Below are 15110 nucleotides of genomic sequence, written 5' to 3'. Positions count from 1 at the left end.
TGAAAAAAGGACGCAGCTTGGGAGGCCAGGTCCGAAAAAATATCCATGACGGAGGGGGGGGGGAAGGCAATAGTGGAAGGAGGGAAAGGATGTGGTGGAAAACAACAACCAAAGGAATGATGTATGTGGACGGCATCTTTTATGGAGGTGTGAAAAATAATAACACCACTGGGTTTGATAGGAGTGGGAGCTGGAGCTTGAGGTGTGAGGTTCCACAGGGGTGGTCCGTGGTGGGTGGAGGAGGGAAGTGAGCACATTATTGACTGGGTTTGTCCAGAAGATGGCAAGAAATCAAAACCATGGGAGAATACTCGTCTACACAAGCACAACACCACCAACGATACCAGCACCAAACAACCAAACTCCAACTAAAATCTTAAAAGGCTAGAGATGAAAACAGAAACACAATGACACAACACAGGACAGATATGTTTGACTGAAGTGTGCCGTGACTGATTCACTCTCGTGCTGATGGTTGGAACTTCTAAGGGGTTGGGTGGAGCAAAAAAGTTAATAAAAAAAAAAGGAGGAGGGGAAACGTTGGGGTCTGAAACAGCAAACGTCAAAATGACAACGACAAGACAATACAAAAATTTGTAGACCAATTAAATAAACAAATGTCTGTGTGTTTGTGGGGTGTAGTTCTGTGCATTTCTCTATATGGTATGTATAAATGACATCATGTAATAAGCTTTTGGCATGCACAGTAAGCACTTTAAGTAATGACAATCATGTAATCATAGTAATATTGCATTGTAAAGCAATGCAAACACGTTGCGGCTGACTTCTAAAATAAGCACACATACAGAAGCAAAAACAGGCTATAATTATTTCAATTTTATAAACAACTGAATACCTAATTTTGTAATTTAAGTATATATATAGCATTGAAATATTTTACGTTGCAATCCATCTGACAGTTTGTGGTTTAAATTCCCCTCTATGAAATTTTCAGACGGTACTTTCAAGTTGTACAACTTCAAAATTTGATTTCAAGTTTTTTTGCTTAGGGTTTTAAATTCTGAAAATGTAAGCATCCAATTTTCTTTCTTTTTTTAAACTATTGCAATTGTTTAAATTCAGTTCAGTCAAATTTGGATCTAAAAATTCAAGCAATTTCAAAAAAGCAGGTTGCTTTATATGAGATTTGTTACATTCACACACCAAAATTCCATTAATCCAGCTTGAAAGAATCGATCAGACCTTGCTGTCCTATCAGGTCACTCACATGATTCAAGAAAAAACAACAACTTCAGACTAGCTTTGGACACTGGAATTCTCTAAATTTGTAAACCAGAAAGAAGTATTTGAAATGCGACCTACTGTAAGTTTTAAAGAGGGAAAATCATACCACATTAAGTCAAGTTAGGTGCAAGGTGCTGCACACCTGCAGTTTCAGTATAAACGGCACATTTTTAAAGTAATAGTGTTTCTCTTCTCTGGCAGCATGCCTTACCTGTCCGCCGGCCTGCCCCGAGCCATCAGCACAGACAAACTGCACAAATTCCTTCAGGGGGTCCTGTCCAGGGTGGTGGTGGTAGCGGATGGTTGGGTGGGTGAAGTATGGGCTAGACTGCTGAATGATGGAGGGAGACGGGAAGTGCAAGGCCGAGGCTGAAGCACGGGGACTCCCTGCCAACAGATACATTTCTATTAGAGGAACACAAGTAGAGGAAGATGCAGAGAGCAAGACGAAGACATTAGCCTTTGAATTCCTACACATTCTTTCAGATGGGAGAGATATGTTGAGTGATTGATGAATGATAGCAACAAAATCACATCACAACTGGAAAAAAAGTATAAATCAGGTTTTTAAATGTCGTACATGAAAGGAATGTTGCTTTTCAAGAAAAAGTGATTTCAAGTTAATTGCTATTATGGGCATTGCTCATGTTTTATGATCACTCCAATAAATCTAAACAGCTTTATGGAGGACCGACACACACACACACACACACACACACACACACACACACACACACACACACACACACACAACACACAAACACACAAACACACACACACACACACACACACACACACACACACACACACACACACACACACCATTCATGTGTGCACACTCAGACTACATAACAAGTCAACACCATTCAGACTGGTACACCGGCAGAATTCAATAGATGCAAGCGCTGCATTTTGAAATCAGATCCAAAGAGCTTGCAAATACAAAGAGCACAAAGAGATCATTGAGCACTGTCTTAAATTAGCCAGTCTTAATGCTTGCATGCCTGTGTGCTGTTTTGAGGGTGTGATTCACTGGCGTTGATGCAATTTGGCTTCCAGACGGCAAAGCCGTTTTTCATATGACAGATTTTGTTTCTATGACAGAACTAATCTGTACGTTCACACTGTGTGTCTATGTTGCTGCTTTTCTGTAATGTGCTTCGGAGCTTTATATCTACCCTACGACCAAACACAAAGCCCTCTCTATCAGACCTATAGCCATTACTAAATCTCCTTGATTTGTATTAGAAGCCTGGTCTCCTCTTTGCTGTGCCAGTCTTGACACCCACCCCATCCAATCTAGGCCCCCCAGCTGCCCATGTTGGACTGCCAACACTCATTGTGGTTCTTGCATCTTATACATTGTGTGTGTGAGGGTACTTCATGAGAGTTCCAACCCTGCTGCATTACCCCCTTGACAGGAGCCTATGCCTCAGAGCCCAGCAACACCTTGCTCCCATGCCAGGCTGCCTGTTCCCCAGTGAAGCTGTCTCCCTGCCTCTATTAGTCCCCTACTAATCCCATTAGAGACTGGGTGAAGGCCAAACACTCTGGGTGTATGGGGGCGGGTTGGGGATGGGATGATGGTGGTGGTGGGGAAATCCCTTCCTCCCCCTTTAGAGCACTGGTTCCAACCCTTCTGCCCCGTCGGATGAACTCCAGTACCCCTTCATTCCACCATATTCCAAATGTTTCATCTGATTTGATTTAAAACAGGATGTTATTCAACACTACTGATTACATATAGGGCGATAATGTTTTTTTTTTTAATTTGTACAACTGAACTCTCAATGTTTAGGTCTATTTGGTCAGGTTTGCATTCATACTACTAACTTGTGGCAGGAGCTCATTACAATTAGCTTTCTTCACCATTTAGCCCTGACTTTTAGCTTTCCTTTTCAGCCATTTAGTCACAACTTTAGCTAACTATTTCAACCTTTAACCATTACTCTTAGCTAACTATTTCAATTTGAATCATTACATTACCATTTAGCCATGCCTTTTAGCTAACTATTTTAATTATTTATCCATTACTTGTAGTGACCTACTTCCAATTTTCTTTATTACTTTAACCATTTCTACAATTTATCCACTACATTTACCTAAATATTTAAATTCCTTATCAATAACTTTTAGTTATATACTCCAGCTATTTATCCACAGATTCTCTGTAGTTAGACTTCTATGCTTGCTTTCCAACTAGTTCCACACACTTCCAATCACAACACCTAGCGTTCAGGTGTTACAGCTGACTCATGTTAAAAAATACTTTTTTTAATAAAATTGTGATTTCTGGGTGGCACAGTAAAGAGCACTGTCACCTCACTATCAGCCTTTCTGAAGTTTGCATGTTCTTACTGTGCCTGCGTGTGCTTTCTCCACTAGAGCCCGACCAATAAAGGATTTTTAAGGCCAATACCGATATGAATAGTTGGTCATTTAAAAATCTGATAGGCCAATATATATTTAAAAAAAAAAATCCAGAAACGCGTAACAAAACAAACAGATTTCCCTAACATTAGTTATTTGTAGTTAATTATAAGTTCTCACTAAAATAATGAGATAATAATTTGTTTAGATAACTTAAGATATGAAACTTAAAGTCCTTTGAACAAAAACAACTTGTTGTCAACAGGGACGTTGTAGAGCGTCCTCTGGTGGACTAACTATGCAAAACCAACGCTCATAAAATGGTTGTCCGTCTCGGTGTCAGCCCTGTGATTGACTTGTGTACCCCGCTTCTCATCCTTCTCCCCCCAAGCTAAATTCAGCTACTTCACTCCCTGGCAACTGCAGAAGTACCCCAAGGGGCATGAGTACCCCTGGGTGGGAATCACTGCTCTAGGGGGAGGACAGCTGAATGTAGCTAGATGGACAAACACTAACATAACCAAGACTTCACACAACCACTGCAAGCAGCTTGCCCTAGCACACTCCTCAACCCGACTTCACCAACCCCTAAATCCTCTTGGATCTCGTCTTCCACACAGAAACAAAAACACTGATGATGTGGTAGGCACTTTTACGCCAGTGCAGGAACAGTTCCAGCTTGTGCATTGTAAGAGTTTGTGTGAAAAGAAACAAATCACAACTGTATAAATCACAACTGCTGGCCACAACAAGGATGGGATATTGGGCACGTGTGCGTGTCAGCGTGAACATGTATATGAGTGTGTGTGGTGATTACATTTGCTTTCTTGTACCTCAAGAGGCATAGGGTCTGTCAACAACCATGGCGGAAAGTTTGATGACATGGCGGTCAACCTCATTGCTTCACATCTGCTTGTTGGCTTAAAAAGCCTTTGATGTAGCCTAGCTACAGTACTAAAGCACATGGGTAATTATCTCCAGTGAGCTCCTTTGCTGGGTGAATTCACAGACGGGCCCTTTCAAATAAGAAGAGGAACTCTCTTTTTCCAATCTGTGCCATGACGAGAGAATGATGATTTATTATCGGAGCCCCTGGTTCTGTTTGATATCTGATGTTATCAAGAGCTGCTTGTTTCAGCCTGGTGGAGATCAGCCGGTTTACACTCAGAGCCATATTTTCTGCCCTTGCCAGTATGAATAAAAACATGTGCTCACCCACATTGAAATCAATTTGTTCCAAAAGTGTCAAGAAAAGCATGTCCGAAACAAGAAGTAAAAAAAGATGGGAAAGAAGATAGGGAACAGTGAAATGGAAAGATCAGCCTGGGGGCCCTAGGGTAAAAATAATTTGCCGAGGGCCTTGCTCCTCCAACTCTGTGCAATGTGTACAGTAGAACCAGCACATGGATTTAGGAATATGCACAATGTAAGCATAGTATCACCTTAACACAACAGCCTTGTGTTCAAGAGGGGGCCTCAACACCCGCAGGCTCAGATCACGTCAGTCAATATTGTGCTTTAGTGGTATATACTCCTGAGCAAAACAGCAATCAATGAAAATACAACGAACCAATTGCCACACAAAGAGTGCACCTGGGGATCTGAGGTCCCAAGCAGTTTCCCACTTTACCTGGTTGGTAATCCAACATCATAAAGACCCATGCCATGATTTAGGACCCCAGTGATGTGGTATTGTAATTCCATAAAGATGGGGGATTCACGACTTAAGATATGGTCAAAACCAAAGCAGGAGAAGCGGGGACACAGTATGTTGACTTTTAGTCTCAAGTCATGAATAAAGCTCCAAAAAAAAGCAGGATTCTACATTTCCAACTGAATAGTGGCTTATTAATCCCCCATGCCTCCTAAATGCCCACCATTCTCAAAACCCCACCTCCATTTTGTTACCCTAACTGTTTTTTAGATTATTTTTGGGGCTTTTCTGCCTTTAATGGACAGGACAGCTAGTTGAGAAAGGGGGGAGACATGCAGGAAATTGTCACAGGTCAGATTCAAACCCTGGACCTCTGCGTCAAGACATAAACCTCTAAGTATATGTGCGCCTGCTCTACCAACTGAACCAGCCCGGCCACAATGTTCATTGTTTTTAAAGTCGATATAACACTGATGACATCAGTACGACATCATCATCTTTATTCTATTCACTTTGGAAAACTCTCTTCAGAGCCACAAAAGACATTACAAAGCTGTTTTCCCAGTCTGAACAAACTACATGTGTAAAATTGGTTGCCCTTTAATTGTAGGTGTAGAGCATTAAAGTGGTACGACTAACGTTTTGCACCAAGAAAGTACAATTCAAAATTTAACAACGCTGTTCAGTTGTCACTCATATTTACATTGAAATAGAATGAAATAAACATGAAATAATATATTTTTATTGTGTGTTTTGTTGCATTTGAGACACTTAAATGTCTATTACAGAAGTCTATTTATTTAGTCTTTTAGATAATCACTTTTAAAACTTAATTTTCTGCAAACTTTTTTAAAACTTTTTTATTAGTTTTAAGTTTCAGAAATTTTGTAAAAACAAATGTCAGAAAACATGACAAGATAAAACAAGTTAAGAGTCAATGAGTAAATGAAAACTTGATTCAAGTGTTATATACCTCGTTAAGAAACAAATGCCAAAATAAGAGCACAAAAGCCTTACAATCAGCCAAACCTTTGTGCAATTAGAGATGTGACAGCAACCCTGTGGTCCTGTTCTTCCACTCTAAGAAGAAGACAGTGATCTTTATAGACATCTGAAGAGCTACAACCACCATCCACCAGACAGACAGACCCAGAAAAGTCACACACCACACCCAGACTCCCTAGAAGCTCCGTCACCAGCTTGACCCGCACCCTACTAAGTCAGATCAGGCAAGGCGGGGGGGAGGTAGAGGGGAACACAGGCCTACAGAGCTACCTGCCAGCATTTCATTCCCAGCCCCTCTCATCTCCCAGAGTCATTGTTCCCACCTCTGCGCCAGGGGGAAGGGGTTGGGGCCCTGAAGAAGAGATGGTGAAGGGGAGGAGGAAGAGGAAGGGTTCGGGGGGGATCTGGAGCTGGTTTGGTCTCACCTGGTCTCACTCCCGCCAGCATTGGCAGTGGGTGGTGGGTGAACGCCATGCGGGGGGACCTCGTCTGGGAGGACAGGGCGCTGAAATCGAATTTCCCCGGCTTCTTAAGAGAACCAGGCGATGAGAGTCCTGGCAAAAAGGGGATCAACAAAATGGCAGAACAGAGACGAGGTTTTAATCAAACATGGCTGCTTTTCTTACTTCGACTCTACTAAAAAATAAATAAAGCTTATCACTTTTTTAGTTAATTGCAAGAATCTAATGATTATGACTGAAATCAATGGATTGATCGGTTGATTCATTCATTGATTTGTTGATTGGCTTAACATACAGATGGGTTCTCACAATCTGTCTGTCCAATACTCTAGGTTTGTGTACAGTCAGCGGGCTGTACCATGTCTGGCAGATTGAAGGGGGGGTGGGGTTGAGGGCAGGGTCCGGGGAGAGGCCATGTTTTTGAAGCAGCAAGGATTCAGAGCGAAGGGAGGGAGGTGACGGGAGAAAAGAGGAGGGAGGGGTGGGGAGGTCGGGAGGCTAGAGGCACAGTGTCAAGAGAGAGGAGAGCTGGGAAATGCAATGGCGGCCCACTTATGGTCACCACTGGAGTGTGTATGTACAAACAGCAAAGTCCATATCCTTGAAATCCATTCAAAGATGGCTCCTCTTGGAGATGCAAACTATCAGACTAAACCCAAACCCCAATGATTGCAGAGAACCACAGTCGCCAAACACTCCAACCAACCTACTCACTGCACTTGTCAGGATGCCTCATAGAGTGAATGGGATCCTGGAGGGCCTCATATCTGGGGCAGACTGTGATTTCCAAGCCAAAGCCAGTGTGAGCTACGCGGCAACATATAGCTGCAGAAGAGCATGCCAAAACATACATCAATTGCTCCTCTGATGTAGTGCCCTTCTGCAATATCTGACAGTCAGGTATTTTATGTTACTGCCTTAAGACGTACAGTATTTCATAAATAAGTGCTTGAACTCCCTCACACACACACATATACACACACGTACATACATAAAAGATGTTCAGGCTGGGTGGCGAGCACCGGGCAGCCTGCCAGTGAACGCTGGATGGGACAGCGTTGGAAAGATGGAAGGAGGTGGGCAGGAGAGGAGCGGTGATGGCAACGGACGACACATATAGACAAACGTAAAGTGTCCCCCTCTGTCTATAAATGTCGGCTGAGGCTAAAGGACTGCATGAAATATCCCTTTTTGGTAAAAACGGGCACACTAAGTATAGGCCAGGCTCACCAGCGGACCAGAAACATGGCCAAAAGTGTGAGAGCTACAGATAAAAGAAGCTGTCTTCTGTGATCAAGGCCTTGTGTGGTGGGCACTGAGGGAATTTATTTTGATGTATGGTAATCCAAAGGCACTATTTAGACTTGCAAGGTTAGAGAACCTGCGCCAAATGGTGTATTTGACCACTGCCGGGAACCGCAATGCTGAATATATGCTGAAATAAAACTCCATAAAAAAAAATAAAAAAAATCCATAAAACAGCGAATAATGAGGAAGTAAAAATATAGAAAACTGCATCAGCGTAGACACACAGACCTCATTATTTTCTCTACTGGACTCATGTTTTGTTTGTTCCAGATCAGATTCGGTTGAAAGAATACAGTGATAAACAACCTAGGCGAGCAAAAGCCCCATAAATGACTAAACAACACAATATTCACACATATAAAACAAACGCACTCAAATAAAGATGTGGGTAATTTCAACATGGCCCAAAGAGACGTGGAAATAGATTTTATGAGCTAAGGATATAAACTCTAACAGAGCAGATTTCTGAAAAGCTTTTTCTTTAATGCTACACTGGGAAATCTTTTATCACTATTTACCCACAATGCTCATAGGCAGCATGGGCGCAGCTGTGCTTGTGTGGGCACCGATATTTATAGAAGAAAGAAAGTGGGCGCCGGCACTTATGTTCAAGCTATGCGCATCATGTGGGAGAAGCGGATACAATAAGCAGGGTGAGATACATTTTATTTACGCCTAGATTCATAAAGAAAAAAAAAAGCCAGTGTGAAGACAGAAGGGCACAAGATGCTTTTCACCCAATTTCATAGCTAAAAAAGAATAACACTTTTCTTGTTGCAAACATTATACTGTTTGGCTCTAATCCCACGTGTATTTAATGAAGAAGATATATGGCAGAGTCAAAAAAGCAAAACATGGAGTAGAAGAACAGACTAAAACCATAAATGGTTCATAAAAACTAAAAGAAGATAAAAGTATAAACCATTTGCTACTGTCAGCAGAACATTAGAAGCGTAGGCTTGTCATCCATCTGGCACTGGTATTTTACTTCCGACGGTGTGTTTGGAATGGTGCTTGGTAATTTATCACAACAATCTAATTAAGGGCACAGAAAGCGCACCTGCTGTTATGCAAACCTTTGATGAGCAACTAGTGAAAGACATACTTCAATCTTTAAAGCGGATGTAGTCCATATTTGTAGAATAATAATAGGTCACACTTGTATATGAACGGACTCCCTGGTAGTGATTATGCCCCGGCTCTGCAGTTCCCCCTCAGCAGAGATGACATTACTGTTTTGATTCACTCTGACAGCTGTCATCAGCGTGTCCTCTAAACCTTAAAAAATGCACTGTACACTACCTGCCCAGCACCAAACCGCAGCCAGACAAAGCAAGCAGCTAGCTGGTGAACATAGTGGAGCTTTAGCAGCTAAAAGGGCCCAATATGTTTCACAGGAGTTCATACAGTAGATCCCAAAAACAGTTAATATTGGATTTATATTCAATGAATGACAGGGAAGGAGAAAAAGGTAGCAGCTCGCAGGATGGGGGAGGCAGCGGAAAGAGCCTCTTGCTGGTTATGGAACAGGAGGGAGGAGTTGGAAGCCAGGAGGGGAAGATGGGCAGTGACTTGGCCACCACTACCAACCCACCATCGGGAAGGTGTTGTGGTTAAGGGTCAAAACACCTAATGAACGATGGGTACCGCCTGATGACATCAACCCCACCTGGCCAAGGCTACATTCACTTAAGGTGAATGAAGATGAGAAGCGTATCTGCTGGATGTGCAAAATTGGCAAATGTTTGCTAATATGTCACAACTGAACAGGTTTGCTCTCCCAGTATTTCCAGACATTATGTATCTCATATTATTGAGTTATAATTGTTGATGCATTAACATGTGAGAAGCATTTTGATTCTGTGGCTCTCTTGACAATACTTTACCTTAATCTGTGAAATAACTAAGCTGTCAGATATAGATATATGAAATGTAGTGGAGTAGGAGTATAAAGCAGCATAGAAATACTCAAGAAAAGCACACAGTAACAGTCAGCAAGTTAGCGATCTAATAGACTTTCAGTTGCTGTTTAAATATGTATGGCCGCTGTACAATTTTACTTGAGGTGCCGAGAGTTAGGGTAAAATCATTTCAGCTTGCATTTGGATTGCTTGCTCCCAGTGTAAAAAGCAGACAATCTGAAGCCCAACATGTTGTGGATTCAAAGCATTGCTGCGATGAAGCCTCTGTTTGACTCCAGTTCCTCTGTGGTATGTATAGAGATGACTGCGTGCCACCACGGTACAAGTTCAATTATAACCAGCTTATTATGCATAAACAGCCTTAAATTATACATATTGTTTTTAGTCTCTGTGATTTTCCCTAATTAGTCTGTATCTCGCAGAAATATCTAGTACTATGTGGCTTCTCAGTGAGGAGCAGCAAATGAGGCCCAGATGTCCAATGAAAGCTCCGTCTGATAAAGCTAACAGAAGTTACTCTGATCTCTCCCTTAATCTGTGTTTGTGTGTGTGTTTGAGCACACGCACACGCGCACACACACACACACACACACACACACACACACACACACACACACAATTGTTTGTTCTACATTATTTCTATGTCCTGCTCCTGGCACACTGCACAAGCAGACTGGCAGCCAATTGCTCCCATGACCCTCTAGTCTTGCTGCGCTAACAAGCTGGCGACCCCACAAGCCCCCCTAACTGTCACAGAACTGGTCCAATAGCATGTTCACCAACACACCCACAAAAGAGAGAGAGAAAAACACACTCGTCATTCAGGTAAGTAAAAGCAAGGTGGTGACTACCTCACACATCATTAGCACCCATCAACACTGAGATAATGTGGTTCAAGCAGAGCAAAGACACCTTAGCAACACCACAACCATACACACCACAGTTTTAAGCCAATAACATCAAATATTAAGCTGGAATTCTGCCAATATCAGACCACCTGTTTTTACTGAGGAGTTGACAATGGGGTTTCCCACCCCTGAGCAGCAGGAGCAGGCAGGCAGAAGGAGAGAACGGAGCAGAGTGGAGCGGGAGAAAGCAGACTTGATGATGATTTACATGATCACCTGCTATGCCTCGGAGCTTTTCATTCAGGTAGAGGATCACCTCCAGAGGAGGCAGAGGCAGAGGCCCTCCCCTTCCCTCTTCTTCCTCCCTCCTCCTGTCCTCTGCTCCTCCTCTCTTCAGCTCTCACTCCCAACACCACCACCACCACCAGAACAGATGTCTGCTGTAACCCAGTAGCTCCCTTCGCTGTAGACACATGGAGGCGCCATCTGGACCGGAACGCTGCTTCTCTCCAGATTGGGGAATGTGTGTGTGTTTATTTGTGTGTGTGAATGTAAATCAGAGAAAGAGCTGAAATTTAGTTTTTTTTGTGTGTGTGTCTGCATCCCATTTGTAAATGTGTGTGTTAGTGAGTAAGCATCTCTTAGAGCCAGAAGGTGGCGTGTGCATTGATGACACACCTGAGTGCCTTTAGCCGTGTTTGTTTGGGTCGTGTGTTGGTTTTCCTGTGGCGTCTTTCAGAGACCGTTGAGTCAGGACTACGGCAGGTGGGACACCACTCAAGAGCTCTGTCTAAACAACAGGCTGCATGAAGCGGCTAACAAACCCTCATTCACAGACACAAACACACAAACACACAAACACACAAACACACACACACACACACACACACACACACACACACACACACCGCCCTCGTCCTTTTTTTATCACTTTCTCTCTCAAGGATCGACAACAAAATTACAACACACCCAAAGCACTTAGCTGCATGTTGCAGACAAATTCACACAGTCTTTGAAAACTGTTTGTATGCACATGGTGTGTCACAACAATGTGGTTTTTGGATATGATAATGCACAATACACAATGAAAAATACAGTGGATTGTTTGTCAGACAGTGTATGTCATGATCAAAGTGATTCAGAGATGTGTTTTTTGTTTTGTGCAATGCACCAGGGATGCCTTCATCCTCCTAGATATCAGATTTTTTTCACAGATTTACAACAACATCTTTGAGGCAGACAGGCAATGTATGTTATGGAGCTACTGGGCTACCAAAAGGCTTTGGTAAAACCCACAACGGTAAACAGCAGACATCTGGCAGAAACAACCCCACCCAGCGGCACCATACCCAGAAAACAAGACACAAGAGTAGAGAAGGAGAGAGAAAGGACGAATGGAAGATGCAGACCAGCTCACAGGAAGTGCAAACAGACTTGGAAAATAACAGACAAAAAGAGATGTATACAATTGAATGGCGGTGTGAGCTGAAGTAGAGCATGTATAAATGTACACAGTATAATGTTTGTTCTAACCATGGTAAGGAAACTGCACTCCATCGCTCTCATGCTTAATCTTCCTCTCCTGCACACTGGCCAAATGGTGTTGCACTGAAAGGCCAAACAGGGGAGAAGGGAAGAGTTAACAGTGGAAGAGGGGAGGAAAGAAAAAGAAAGAGAAGATGGAAAGAATGAGAGAGAGAGCAAGAGAGAGCGAGAAAGAGAGAGAGAGGAGAGAGGTGGTTAAATAATGAGCAACAGGGTTTTTTATGTTATAGAGTGCAGCAAGTGTCCATAAAATAGTTACATTATTACTGCCCGGGGTATTAAAATGGCCGCATGTGGGTGGGAGTGACATTACAAATTGGAGAATACATGAAAACATAGCGATTTAACAGAATCAAATACTAAACCCAAGAGACATACATGAAGTCTACTGTAAATACATTTGACATGGTAGCCATCATGATGAAAACATTCTGTAAGCCAAAGGGTGAGTGAGTGGTGAGTGATTTAAGAAGTAAATGGGTGGTTACACAGGTGCTGCTCTGCTGAAATAGTCTGTATTACTCACTATACTCACGCAGTGGAACTGTTTTGGTAGATAAGTTACTCGCTTTCTTGCCGAGATGTAGATAAAGATTGATACCACTGTCATGACTGTACGGTAAATATAAAGCTACAGTTGGTTAGCTTAACGTTAGCTTAGTGCAAAGACTGAAAACAGGGTAAATATGAAGCTACAGTTGGTTAGCTTAACATTAGCTTAGCGTAAAGATTGAAAACAGGGTAAATATGAAGCTACAGTTGGTTAGCTTAACATTAGCTTAGCGCAAAGATTGAAAACTGGGTAAATATGAAGCTACAGTTGGTTAGCTTACCGTTAGCTTAGCGCAAAGATTGAAAACCGGGGAAACAACTAGCCTGGCACTGTCTGAAGGTAACAAACTCTGCCTATCTAGCTAACTAATAAACATGTTGCATCTTGTTTTAACTGTACAAAAACCACAGTGTAAAAACAACAACAACAACTCGCTGTTTCATGGCTGGTGCCATGTGTTGGCTTAAGTTACCACAAAGACTGAAATACAGGAAAACAATTAGCATGGCTAGCATGTTACATCCTCTTTGTTTTATCCCTACAAAAACTAGAGCATAAAAACAACATGTAGTTAATTGTATCCCACTGTTTCCAGTCTTTGCTAACCTAAGCTAACAGCTGCTGGAGCTACAGAGTGGTATCAACCTTCCCATTAACTCCTGGAAAGAACATGTCTGTTACATATGATACGTGACGAACATTAAAAGATCTTACTACAGTAAACTGTCATAGTTTTTTTTAATGGCCTTACTCGGGAATATAGCTTAGTCTAATAAACAAAAAAAACACAAAAAGGATAGACAATTGTTCAAACAAAAGTCTATTTAGCTTTTGAGAGTTATGTGTTCTATCTACAATATGGGGCTTCGACAGTCTCATACATCACACAAACACGTACACACAATCCAGGAGTTAATCTCAATGAATGTTAGCACTGACGCCATAAAAACTAACTGAGCTGAATACACCCATCTCTGCCACTCTTCTCATTGACAACTCAGACAACAAACACTTGGATGAAAAAAGATAAATGTCCTCAGTTTCGGGTCTTAGGGCCAGTTCAGCCAAAACAAAACTAGATATATTTTCACACCTTTGCAGGCATGCAGATAGTTTCAGTTGTTTACAAAAGGTTTCTGAAATATCCGTCCATGAGACATATGCCTCCACCCCATCACAACAGAGTGTGAAGTTTGTGTACACAACTTATATAGGAAAAAACTAGACAGCAACCTGTCATTTGAGAAGCAATGTCCAGGCCACTCGGGATAACCCACAGACCTCACAGGTCTTTTTTTTTTTTTTGGTTTGAAAATAGTTCCCACTGAAAAGTAGAATCAGAAACTGAGACATCGAGACTCTGTCTAGAAACAAGTGGGACACTGTTTCTCGATAGAGAGTTTTTCAAATGTCAAAAATGATATGTCGTTCACTTCCATTGTACTGGGGTGGTGGTACAAGTTTAAGCAGTTTCTTCTCTGCAAAAAACCAAACCTATCTTCAAGTCCACTAGGATGAAAATATAGTTTTGGGTAAACTGGCCCTTTAAGTTCCTACTGCATGTGAGAAAGGATGCTATAACCTAGCCGTGGCATGACGGTCCTTCTACATACAAACTCTGCTCGTTGGGGTTGGGGGTACAATGTTGTGAGTAGAAGTTGTGAATGAAGGGGGGGATGAGAAAATGAGTGTGGGTTGATGAGGGGTCAAGTGGTGGGGAGAAGGGTCAGCACAGTACAGAAGCAAAGGGACATGGAGGAGGTTAAGAGGAGAAATTGTGGCTTCTGGTCCACATCAGTTAGTGTGAAAATAGTTGTTTTTAAAACCCTGAAAAATGATTTTCTTAATCAGCTTGTTACTACAAGTGATGATAATAATAAGATGATTTTTATAACTTTAACTGTTTACCAGAATATTTACCCGAATATTTAAAGGAATTGTTCAAGATTTTGGAAAATACACTTATTTGCTTTATTGCGACAGTTAGATGAGAAGATTGGTACCACTCTCATGTCTGTGGAAACATGCTAGCTTGGCTACGTGCAAAGGTAACAAAATTTGCCTACCGGCACCTGTAAAACTCACTAATTGGCATGTTATATCTTGTTTGTTCAATCTGTACAAAAAACAAAGACTCAAGGTTACTGCACCTAGCGGCCGAAACCACAATGTACCGCTGTACGCCTTTGTACGGATTAA

General features: G+C 42.0%; 1 protein-coding gene and 1 long non-coding RNA gene across 2 annotated transcripts in view; one reads left to right on the top strand and one right to left on the bottom strand.

The window, feature by feature from the left end:
• The window catches only part of LOC116703338 (uncharacterized), a 17297-nt gene extending 2252 nt beyond the window's left edge, over nt 1–15045 (top strand). The window contains exons 2-3 of the long non-coding RNA XR_004335403.1: nt 13198–13250; nt 14960–15045. This is a non-coding gene — a long non-coding RNA (uncharacterized LOC116703338). The remainder of the gene's footprint in view (nt 1–13197; nt 13251–14959) is intronic.
• Nucleotides 1–15110, bottom strand: part of nfixb (nuclear factor I/Xb) — a 144236-nt gene that overhangs the window by 7788 nt on the left and 121338 nt on the right. The window contains 3 exon segments of the mRNA XM_032538004.1: nt 1457–1632; nt 6700–6828; nt 12347–12421. Of these exon segments, the coding sequence (XP_032393895.1) occupies nt 1457–1632; nt 6700–6828; nt 12347–12421 (380 nt within the window).

The sequence above is a fragment of the Etheostoma spectabile genome, chromosome 15 (assembly GCF_008692095.1).
Source record: "Etheostoma spectabile isolate EspeVRDwgs_2016 chromosome 15, UIUC_Espe_1.0, whole genome shotgun sequence".
Taxonomy (NCBI): Eukaryota; Metazoa; Chordata; class Actinopteri; order Perciformes; family Percidae; genus Etheostoma; species Etheostoma spectabile.
Note: the sequence above shows the minus strand (reverse complement) of the source record. Positions and strands in the feature narration are given on the sequence as shown.